This window comes from Photinus pyralis, unplaced genomic scaffold (assembly GCF_008802855.1).
Source record: "Photinus pyralis isolate 1611_PpyrPB1 unplaced genomic scaffold, Ppyr1.3 Ppyr1.4_LG2, whole genome shotgun sequence".
NCBI classification, from domain to species: Eukaryota; Metazoa; Arthropoda; class Insecta; order Coleoptera; family Lampyridae; genus Photinus; species Photinus pyralis.
This window is the reverse complement of record NW_022170403.1, coordinates 44,326,217-44,337,072: the sequence shown is the minus strand read 5'-3', so window position 1 is coordinate 44,337,072 and position 10,856 is coordinate 44,326,217. Positions and strand designations below refer to the sequence as shown.

The 10,856-nt window shown below is 34.0% G+C and overlaps 1 protein-coding gene and 1 long non-coding RNA gene across 7 annotated transcripts; one reads left to right on the top strand and one right to left on the bottom strand.

The window, feature by feature from the left end:
- Nucleotides 1–758: 758 nt before the first annotated feature.
- Nucleotides 759–1,963, top strand: LOC116164966 (protein ILRUN-like). 6 transcript variants are annotated; one of them, XM_031479227.1, is made up of 7 exons: nucleotides 759–916; nucleotides 970–1,067; nucleotides 1,123–1,176; nucleotides 1,225–1,422; nucleotides 1,473–1,592; nucleotides 1,646–1,872; nucleotides 1,926–1,963. In XM_031479227.1, the coding sequence occupies exons 4-7, from the start codon at nucleotides 1,241–1,243 to the stop codon at nucleotides 1,946–1,948; spliced, it is 552 nt and encodes a 183-aa protein (XP_031335087.1). In that variant the 5' UTR covers nucleotides 759–916; nucleotides 970–1,067; nucleotides 1,123–1,176; nucleotides 1,225–1,240; the 3' UTR covers nucleotides 1,949–1,963. The 6 variants fall into 6 exon arrangements, with proteins under 6 accessions (XP_031335087.1, XP_031335089.1, XP_031335088.1 ...); XM_031479229.1 differs by lacking the exon at nucleotides 970–1,067 and having other exon boundaries at nucleotides 1,137–1,176; XM_031479228.1 differs by lacking the exon at nucleotides 970–1,067.
- A 7,881-nt stretch (nucleotides 1,964–9,844) lies between these two features.
- Nucleotides 9,845–10,598, bottom strand: LOC116164382. Its single transcript, XR_004143885.1, has 2 exons — nucleotides 10,310–10,598; nucleotides 9,845–10,267 (listed from the first exon to the last, which is right to left on the bottom strand). It is a non-coding gene; the product is annotated as an uncharacterized LOC116164382 (long non-coding RNA).
- Between the last annotated feature and the right edge of the window lie 258 nt (nucleotides 10,599–10,856).

Sequence of the window (10,856 nt, the reverse complement as noted above, 5' to 3'; positions counted from 1 at the left end):
CAATTACTTTAAAGTATTCAACGCTCTGTAAACAAAGACTTTTATGGAAGCAGCACTTGCATTTTTAACTCAAATACAATACTTTACAGATCTTTAGTACCTATTCGGATACTTTGCGTATTCAAATATTTATTAAGGTTTCAATACAATTTCAATACTCTGTAAAGTACCTACTATGCGATCAAAATGTTGACATGGGAAACTTGAACTTCCAAAGGCGACTCGCGACTGCCACCAACTCATTTTTGATCGCCCGTTATTTAAACACTATTAAAATCAAAAACAACGTTCAAAATGTTTAAATACTTTAAACTGAAACTGAAACTTTTCAAACTGTTTTGGTAGCTATACTGTTTTCCCAAAGTCTAAAATGAAATTTCCAAACTTCTAATAATCGAAATGAAAGCTCTGGAATGATAATGTGGGCATTGAACTTGCTAAACTATAAAACGAGTAATGAATAATGATAGGTATCTATTGGTTGATTCCTCATATTGGACTCACGGAAGATTCTTTTCATAATTATGTTTTAAGAGCATGTTATCAGTAGCTTGTTTGGAAAATGGCCAGTATTTTTAATCCCGTGCTTCCGGATCGGCCTGAATAAAAATACAGCGAATAATGAACCACCCTATAGATAGGTAAACCAGCAGTGCTTAGTCAACGCACTTCAAGATGCACAGTTGTGTATGATTGGTTGTCTATATATCCATTTGTTTATCGTATGGAATTATTGCTCCTGTTGATTAATAGTATGTTTATTCAGTGCTTTGTCATGTTAGTTTTGTTGTAAAATATTGCAAATCATCTAAAGGTACACGCGTTATTGCTTTTAAATATTATTCGGATTGGATTGCTTTTCTGATTTGTGGAAGGTTCACAATTGTCAAAGGATCAGATGTGTGTATGCGATTAGGTACGTCTGTCAATTTTTGGTTACTAAATACAAAGTATCTCTTTGTGTTGTAGATCAAATTTTAATCATTTGTAACAATTTTTCAAAATGAAATTTTATTTGTACCATTTTTGAAATTCCTACTGGTAGTTTTGATGTAAACTAGAGGAAGGTCAATCAAATTGTAAAATATAGGTTAATCTGACATTGAAAATATTTACTTTTAGCTCATTAATTACAGACATGCATTAATTTGTTGTGATTTTACTATTGAACCAAAGGTGATTATCAAACTGATCAGTTATCAACAAATCAAGTATACTTTTTAGGACAAACTATATTAAAATGGACGTGGATAACAGTCAATCTGAAGGGCCTGGAAGTTTAGAAATAGAACAGTCCTTATTACAACAATTTAGTTGTATGGGCACTACAGATAAAGAAGAGCTTGTGCAACAATTACAAAAACTCTTAGGGAGCCAAATGAACCACTCAACAGCGGCATTTTTTTTAGATATGAATAATTGGTAGTTTTAAATTTCTCATAATGTGCCTTAGTTAATGTGTATCCTTTTAGGAATTTACAGGCCGCAGTTTGTTCTTATTTTGATATCGAATCTCCGGCAAAACTACCTTCTATGGCGCTAGTATCTGATCCCGTGGCTAATGAGAGTGAAAGTGTTGAACCATGTGTGAGGTAAGATCACGAACAAAATAAGAGAGTTCTTGGAATTTTCTATTGTATTTCAGCTTCAGAAAAGTTTGGCATGTATTAAATAATGGAGCGGAAGTGTGGCCCTTAGGTTGTCATCTAAGATGTGCCTCTGGCGTCAGTTTAGGAGCAGAACCGGTTCAAGTACCCTGTCTTCAACCTGGTGCCGGAACATTTCTTAATCTTCGTATGACTAGCCCTGCTGTACCTGGAATGTATCAAAGTAAATGGAGGTTGTGTACACCTACTGGTTCTTACTTTGGAGGTTGGTATTTTGACAACTTGCGATTGATAAGTCAACCAAGGGGGAAATCACAGTAGATTTCCAGGGTGCACGGTAGTAGATATTCGAGGATGTCCCCACATATTTAAAGATTTCAATGGATATCCAAGGAGATCCTGTAGATATTTGAAGATATTCTCTTCAGTATAGCTTATACTATTATTTATTACTAAATCAGAATCCTGTGCGGGTTTAATTCAAAGTTTCATTGCAATCAGATGAACCGTTTAAGAAGGCATAAGTGACATACAAACATTCATTTTTATTTATATAGATTGGCTTTATTGGACCGCTGTGTATAGTGACTGATATCATTGAATAATAAATCTGAATAGAAAGACAACGCAATGCTTTTTGAAGGGTCCACTTTAACGGAGTTTCTCCGTAGGTTGCCCTCTGGGACAAACTCCGCTTATTAAAAGTAACTAAATTTTAATCGAGGTTTTATACCACCTACTCAACTGAATCAAAGTGATTAGATTTCTTTAGATGACGCTACTTTCGCGTACTTATCTCGTAGACTGCGTGGGAGTTATAACAGCAGGTGAAGATCGTATTGCAATATTATCTCTGTATTTACAAACTTATGCTTACGTAATACATGTTATTATTTGCACACCTCTTTAGGAAATGACGTCAAAGTTATCAACTTACAAGTAAATCTTGATTCCAACGATCTTACCTTATGTAGACTTTAAGATCGAAATTAAACTTTACTATTATTGTACCTATAGACAATGTTTTGGGATATTTCAGAATATGCAATACTGTCAGTCTCAGTTGGGCGAGCATTTACAGATATTGTTTAATTGCTGTTTCCGTATATAAATGCACAAATAACATGTTTTTGAGACAAAATTTGGAATTAAGTACTACTTTAAAGAACAACTTTAAAATTCAAATGAGAGAAGTGCAATATAATCTATTATGATGTGAAACGAAAGGTTTTTTAAATCGGCTTCATGAAAGAAATTGTATTGCACTTTTACGAAACGAAGACTCGAAAACGCCATGCCGGCACGTTTGCTACTAAACCTTTTTCTACGTCTCTCTTGCAACATATTTTTGATATTTTTTAAATATTAATAATTACGGCACCTGAAAATACCATAAATATCAAGTACTTCTACAATTATTTATGCAAAATTCGAGTATTAAATCAAAAATCTGTTACAATAGAGGCATAGATGTGTCCTTTATCTTTACATCGGCACCTAACAACACGGTATAGAATCCAATTTACTCAAAATGTTATACTAAGTCCCACACCTAGACACGCTATTCGACCCATATAATTTCTATTGAAGCGCTTTCCTAGTCGTATGCAGAGAACGGCCTCTTAAGTTCTCGAGTTTACGGATCGAATAAGAAATTTCAAAGCTATTATGAATTTCCATAGCAAGAGAAAAGACGCAGTCGTCAATCGCATTCAATGGAATGTTTTTTACCGTCAAAAAATAAATCAAGAGAACATACATCATAGGGTCCGTTCACTTAGCCCCCCATTAGCCCAAAAATGAACCGTGTCCTTTCATTCTTCAATCGCTTCCCTAATAGTCTGGATGCCAAACTGGGATTTTTGGCTTAACCTGGAAGTGAGGTACAGTGAAGATTTTTTGACGGTTTTTGTTCGTAAGGATGTCTACTTTGAGAATGCCACCTTGACACCCTTGAGCATTTTGAGAAATTCAAGATGGCGGCCAAAAAAATACAAAAATTAAAGTTTTAAAAAATATGGGCATATAACACGTCGATTTTAGGGTTTTTAAGCCTTCTGAATTTAAATTTTTAGTTAAAAATATTTTTGGGGGTGTTTTGGCGGATTGGGGTGGTGTTTTTAAGGGGTTGGTTTTTATATTTTTTCAATATTAACTTGTCGTACATCGATTTATATGTTTTTATGGATAAGGATCCCGAATTCCATATCAAAATGGAGGTACAGCAAGTTATTCAATGTTAAAAAAGTAGAACGACGCCGACAGACGGCCCGAAAATAACATAAAACGCACGGTACGCCTCGCCCGCGCTGCACGACATCATTTTAATAAAAAGATAATAATTATAACAAGTGCAATACGTCTTTTTATAGGTTTCTTGGGGTGGAGATTACAATTTTGATGTCAAAGTATGATTTTTGAATAAATCCTAGAAAGATATACAAGATAGCGTCAAAATTATTATCTTTTTATTAAAATGATGTCGTGCAGCGCGGGCGAGGCGTACCGCGCGTTTTATGTTATTTTCGGGCCGTCTGTCGGCGTCGTTCTACTTTTTTAACATTGAATAACTTGCTGTACCTCCATTTTGATATGGAATTCGGGATCCTTATCCATAAAAACATATAAATCGATGTACGACACGTTAATATTGAAAAAATATAAAAACCCACCCCTTAAAAACACCCCCCACTCCTCCAAAACGCCCCCAAAAACATTTTTAACTAAAAATTTAAATTCAGAAAACTTCAAAACCCTAAAATCGATGTGCTACATGCCCATATTTTTAAAAAATTTAATTTTTGTATTTTTTGCAGACATTTTTGGGCGGATTCTTAAAATAGACCTACTTAGTGACCTAAAACCGCAAAAAAATTTTCACCGTACCTGAAACAATCACTACACAACAGTTACAATGATAAGTGACACGTTTTTAATTAGGTTTTCGGGTATGCCCTTTCCGATTTTGAAAAAAAATTTCAAATTTCCTATCACGGAAGGGCGCACCCCTGCTTCGACGAAATTTGGTGCCTGGCGGTTTTTGAACATAAAAATCACGAATCTGGAATTAGTTTTTGAAAATTCGAAAAAAAAGTTCCACTGCAATTCTTGGCCGGACAACGATAATGGAGAGAATTCCACGAAATTGGTTGTGTACATACTGGATGAGTTAAGGAACAAAATTTTAAAATAACTTTTCAAACAAAAGTTATAGGTACTCGTTTGGAGAATGGGCCTTGGGGTTACAAAGCGTCTCTCGCCTACTACTATAGTGAATGATCTAATTTCGTATGTAAAATAACGATTTAAGTTGCCCCCATTTGATTTGTCCTATTATCTCCAAAACCAAAAAGGCACAAACGGTGCGCATAAATGCACTATTGAGCACAAATGATTATTGAGGCACAATACGTAAAAAAAATTAGTTCATTTTTGGCTAAGTGAACGGACCCTTTATCATATTATCATAGCATATTGTTGTCTAATTATCTTGTATCCAATAATTGACTTTTTACGTTCTGCAACAACGCTGTTATTATTATTGAATTAAGAACTTATAACTTGTTAAAACATTAAGTCGGATATTCATCTGAAAACTATATTTAGACGATCGTTGTATCAAAGGTATCCAGTTACCGACGTGCGTAAGTTTATCAATGGCATGATGTCACCGTAGTCAAAACATTCTCTCTCACCTCTCTACTCATGTTGAAGTGAGTATCTCGGCTATATTGTATGAATTAAAAAATGTTAAAGAGTTTCCTTTAATCACGTTTTGTTACTTGCCGTACGATACCAGCACATTCTAGATAATGAATACTGGCCACCTTTTCTCCTATCTCACTGACCTTCTATTCAGATTTATTATTCAATGCTGATATACAGAGTGTAAATATTAAGTATGTCAAAAAAATGTGGTGTTAGAGGGGACCAAAGCAAACATTTATTCCGACCAAGTAGACCCAGCGAACTTCATACCACATATCAGTCCCCTTCCCAGATAGGTCATAAGCTTGGTTTTGGCAGCTACGCCGCAGTGGATCTCGCTAAAGCGCCAATTACTGCTTAGTTATGTATTGTTATATTTGTATTGATATTTCAAAAGGAATACAAGATGAAAAGTCTACCCAAATGTGGAACTGTTGCACATTTTGATACTTTGACTACTCTATTATAATTTGTACTTGACACCCTATGAAGTCCCAATTTCCATGTTCCTACAGGAAAAACTTTTATTCGTAGGAGTATTGGGTTTTGGTTCTGAGATTCTTCACTCAGTTTTCTAAAAAAACACGCCGTTTTTAAAAATGCGACTAATTAGATTTTGGAAGATATGCCACTTGTTTTTAAAAATATTGAAAAAACACAAGACATAGAAGGTATTTTTACTTGAATTTTAAATTACATTTTTTTTTACTTTTAAGCGTTTTTAGCGCATTTCCACAAAAATTTAAAAAAAATGCGCTATTGTGGCCACTTTGTCCGTCCGTCCGTCCGCTCGTTTTGCGACGCTACTAGTTCTTTATCTTAAGAGCTATTGTTCTACTTTTTCGCTATTTGGTTCGTTATGGTGTCGAGTCTTGTACCAAGGAAGGAATTTTTTCTGTACCGCTTACAAAAAAAGTTATTGTAAAAAAACAAAAAACCGTTTTTTACATGTTCCATAATTTTACACTTTTGCCGTTTATTAACGATCCTAGAGATCGTTTATAGCTTTGCATTGCTATCTGTCGTCTGCCTGTTGGTTTGTCCGTCTGTTCCTTTGTCTGTCTGTCCATCTATCTGTCCGTGTGAACGATAACTTTGTTTAGAAATGTTCGATCGCTTTTACATCTCCGTTAGTTATGAACTGAATTGCATGAAATTCAATATGGGCATAGCTTTAGCCATATAATACGCAATGCCAAAAGTTGAATCGAATCGATTCAAAATTCACAGTGCCCTTTTCGCATCTCGACCATTTATAAACCGAATTGCAAACTTTTTTACTTATAAAAGTATTTGAATGAAATTTGATACATAGGCACTTGGAATAAAGGAAAATCAAACGCCAATTTCAAAATTTGGTTTTGCGCATGCGCAGTGCCAACTTTTTATTTATGGAAGAATTTAAATGAAATTTGATACATAGGCACTTGGAATAAAGGAAAATCTAGCGCCAGTTTCAAAATTTTATTTTGCGCATGCGCAGTGCCAACTTTTTTATCTATGGAAGCATTTAAGTGAAATTTGATACTTAGGCGCTTGGAACAAAGGAAAATCTAACATTAGTTTCAAAATTTAGGTTTGCGCATGCGCAGTTCCAACTTTCTTATTTAGAAAAGTATTGAAATGAAATTCTTCTCATAAACTGAAATTGAAGTAGCACGTCAAAAATGGATTGCCCATGTGCAACGCTATCTTTCATATTTGTGGCCGGATTTTTACGATTTTAATAGAAGTTGCATTTTACAAATGGGAAATGAATGCAAGTGGAAATGCGCTTTATGTAAATCGTTTACGATTACTTTTTAACTTGTTAGAGCTACGAGGAATTTTGAAACGGAAGATTAATTAGCATAAAGTTATCCATAACTTTGCCTACTTAAGCGACTTTGTTTCTCTTACGGTTTACGAGATCCTCATAGTGAAATTGAAAATCAAGTGCCAAATTCTTGACAGAACAGCTTCCTAGCTCAACCCAGATATTAAAAAAAAACCTTTTTAACAGTCTTTACATCCTTTATGTCTAATGAACCCTGCCAAGATTTTAACGAAATCAAAATGACGTCTTATCGAAAAAAAATGTGTTAAATAACTCCGTTTTTTTTAAACAAAACCTACCAGTTGTACACAGAACAAGAAAATGTTTCGAATAGTTTAACTGAAATTTTGCGTTGCTATTTGAAAGATAACGTTCGCGGCCTTTACGGCGATCCAACATTTTTTTTCAAAATCCAGTCCGTTGTTTTTCGTTTCCGTCTGCTTAATACACAGATCCAAAATTTGAACAAATCCGTTATATCGGAACGAAAATTTTATTCTCTAAAAGTTGCTTAAAATGATGACATTTGATGAAATTTACTTGTCCAAAAAGCGGTGATCGTAATAGCCACCTAGCTCCAGTTAGGAAGCTGAAAACTTTACCCTGTATAAATAAAGAAAACGAGTGTTAAAAATTAACAAAGATCTCAATATTTTGGTACTGTATTACAGTCGTTACTAAACGCTCTGTAAAATATACTTTTGAGATCATGAATTTTTAAAATATTCCAATGGCGATCCAATATTAGAATTAGTAGTTTTGTGTAAGCTCCAATAGGAACACTATTGGTGTAAGAATTTGTGAAGAATACACTGCACCTTATATTACAATCAGTACATGATAGAGCTTTTTTTTAGCTCAGAAGTTATAAATAATAAATTTATCGTGTAATTTTCGCTAAATCTTGGGATATAAAAATAATCTAGAAACTAGGGCCTAGTTTACAATAATCATGCTAATAAGGGGAAAAACTGTTTTAATGAAGACGATAGAACACAAATCAAAGTTGCAATTTCATTGTTAGAATAATTGTAATTATATATGTACCTAATTTCGAAGTAGAGTACCGAATTTGTAAATCCGCCACTGGTATTTTAGCATACTATCAAAGAGAACGCTGAGATCTGCTATTTCCGATTTTCTTTCGAGTTCTATACCACTCACTTGTATTTGTAATTAGTGTCAGTATAGTATTTCTAGTGAAGTCCATAAATTGTTTAAATCTCGTTAAAGTACATTCTACCAGAAAATATTCTTTTCCATATTTTTAAATTATCAGCATAGAGCATTTGAGTCAAAAACAATACTGGACCGCGGTTCAAACCTTGAGCTATGCCACGGCACGGCAATTAAGGAGCTTTACTCGAATTGTGGACACTAGTGGAATAGATAAAGCTACATCAAGAAAGAGTTCCAATTGCGTTAGTAGGGCGGAAAAATCTGGTTGGTCCAACGACATTGCAGTTTGATCTACGTTTTACCCTTAAATCAACGTTAACTAAAGCGTTGGTACAACCGGCACTAATATTTTGTTATGACTTGTGAAAAGCTTTACTTCTGCCAGTAGGTAACGCGCTGGTAACATCCCTAAAACAGCACTTGCAGTACCTGATAATATGTTGAATTTATTTAAATTTTTAACAGATTAACTAAACGAACGTTCCAAGCCGATGTACGAATATTCAGGTGCGGATTTACAAAGAATTATATCAGAAACATTATATTATGATCACCGAATTTTGATTTGATACAATTGTTTTAAGATAAGTGTGTACGTCGTTTATGCAGTCAATTGGGAATATTTTGTTATGCTGGCATTATTCCTAATTGGAAGGAATCAATCCCAGATGACAGATTTGAGATAAGTTGAAGAAGGTGCCACTGCAACATGTAGTAAACCGTATAGGAACATTTAATATGTGGCTAAAAATTGATAGTTGCTGACGTCTTAAAGTCAAACTAAAGGCAAATGAGTTTGGTAACAAAGAATACGAATAGCTTTCGTTAAAATTTACCACTCAAATACTTAAACTATTTTTACATATGAATAAATATAAAATGAAATAATGTACATGCAGCATAAAATTTGATGGTAGACTTTCATTTTGACGGAAGCACTAAGATCAAAAAGCTTACTGTACTTCCGGTCGTAACTTTTTCTAACCCTCATCGCTATTTTGCTATTGGGGCATATTGCGCATGCTGTTACTAAAACTGGTAGTTCTTAATGTAGGGTGTCACCGCTCTTTCAATTCCGTAGACTAGGGGAAGGAGCAACCTTAATCAATAGTTTAATGCATGCGCTTCAGTTGGGACAGATTTCTAAAAGAAACATGTATATATAAAGTACAACCACCTATTCTATTTTCGGTGAACCGAGTAGATTGCTGTACAAAAAACGAAATCAATGAAACGCTTATACTATACACTACAAATAAAGTGGAAATATATCAAAAAGTGCAGTAAATATGATTTAATGTCAATATTCAATTTCGAGTTATTGGGAATAATAGAATTTCCAATTTTTGTTTCCACGTGCCGTCGTGTAATTTTGTTAACGGTTCCATCAATTTTGGCCAGTAATATCAATTCTTGTAGACGCTTTATTTCCTTAATTGAAAATATACTTTCACTTTCTGTGTTGTGCTTTCTCAATTACGATAAGTACTTTCAGGAAAAAGGAAAAATACTTCTATATAAGACACTTAAACAATTAAAGTTTTCCCATTTATATTAAAATTCTTCAATTCCTACACAATTTCCTTACGTAGGTACCATTTTAAATGGACCACATCAAAATATGACATCATTTTAAGTATGACTTAAAATTTATAATTTGAGGCTTATGCTTATGAATTAAATATAACTATACATGCAAAGGTGCAAATTAACCTTTATTCAACGCAAAGGGAAAAAGTTAAATTCACTCTTCTGCGACATAAATAATTCTTGCACTCATTTTCCTAAGTAGGCGCTGATATCGATATATCAGAAAAAGTGGTTCATATTGGTATAATTTATCCGAGTTCGTACCTCCGATAATAAGAAAACTTTGTGCGTAATAAACCCATTTGTTGTTCTTATTTTCATTTTATAGAGATATGTTGTTCTCTTTTCAATCGTTGAGTGAATTGCCCTATTAGAACTGTTAATACGATTTCATACTACGTCTACATACCCATGATCGTTGATTCGTTGTTTATACGTTGACAAAATTAAATGCCTCTGTAAAATTGAAATTTTCTTTTTATGTTGACACCAATTTAGTTTTGGTACCTATAGGAAACTCTCATTTTTTTCTTTGTATGTACCTACATACATATAATATACCGTTGGCGTCCATCTGTCTGGGTGAAACCAAAACCCATAACCCAAAAAATACACTCACGAATTCAACGAAACTTGGTATGCAGATTTTAGTATACTGCCTAAGCTAACACTAATTCCAAGAGACTTTGGAACTCAGAGGTCAGCAAGTATCAACTGAGTTGTAGATTACATATAAAGACCTCTCTCTTGAAACCTATTCGCTTTCTTATTTATTGTCAATGTTGCCATCTTATTAATTTTTATATAGTTCCCCATAAGCAAGCCTCACTATTATGCATTGTATAGCGACCTTGTTTTTTAAAATTAAGAATTTGACCAACCATGTTAATCCGAGTAAAGGGTAACACTTTGATAATGAGCAGCTAAGTACAGGTCGGTGTAGCCAATGAAATGGT

Coding starts and splice junctions, on each gene's coding strand:
- LOC116164966 (XM_031479230.1), top strand. CDS start 1,241: ATGGACGTGGATAACAGTCAATCTGAAGGGCCTGGAAGTTTAGAAATA. Junction 1,593..1,645: donor AGTGTTGAACCATGTGTGAG/GTAAGATCACGA, acceptor ATTGTATTTCAG/CTTCAGAAAAGTTTGGCATG. Junction 1,873..1,925: donor TACTGGTTCTTACTTTGGAG/GTTGGTATTTTG, acceptor GGGAAATCACAG/TAGATTTCCAGGGTGCACGG.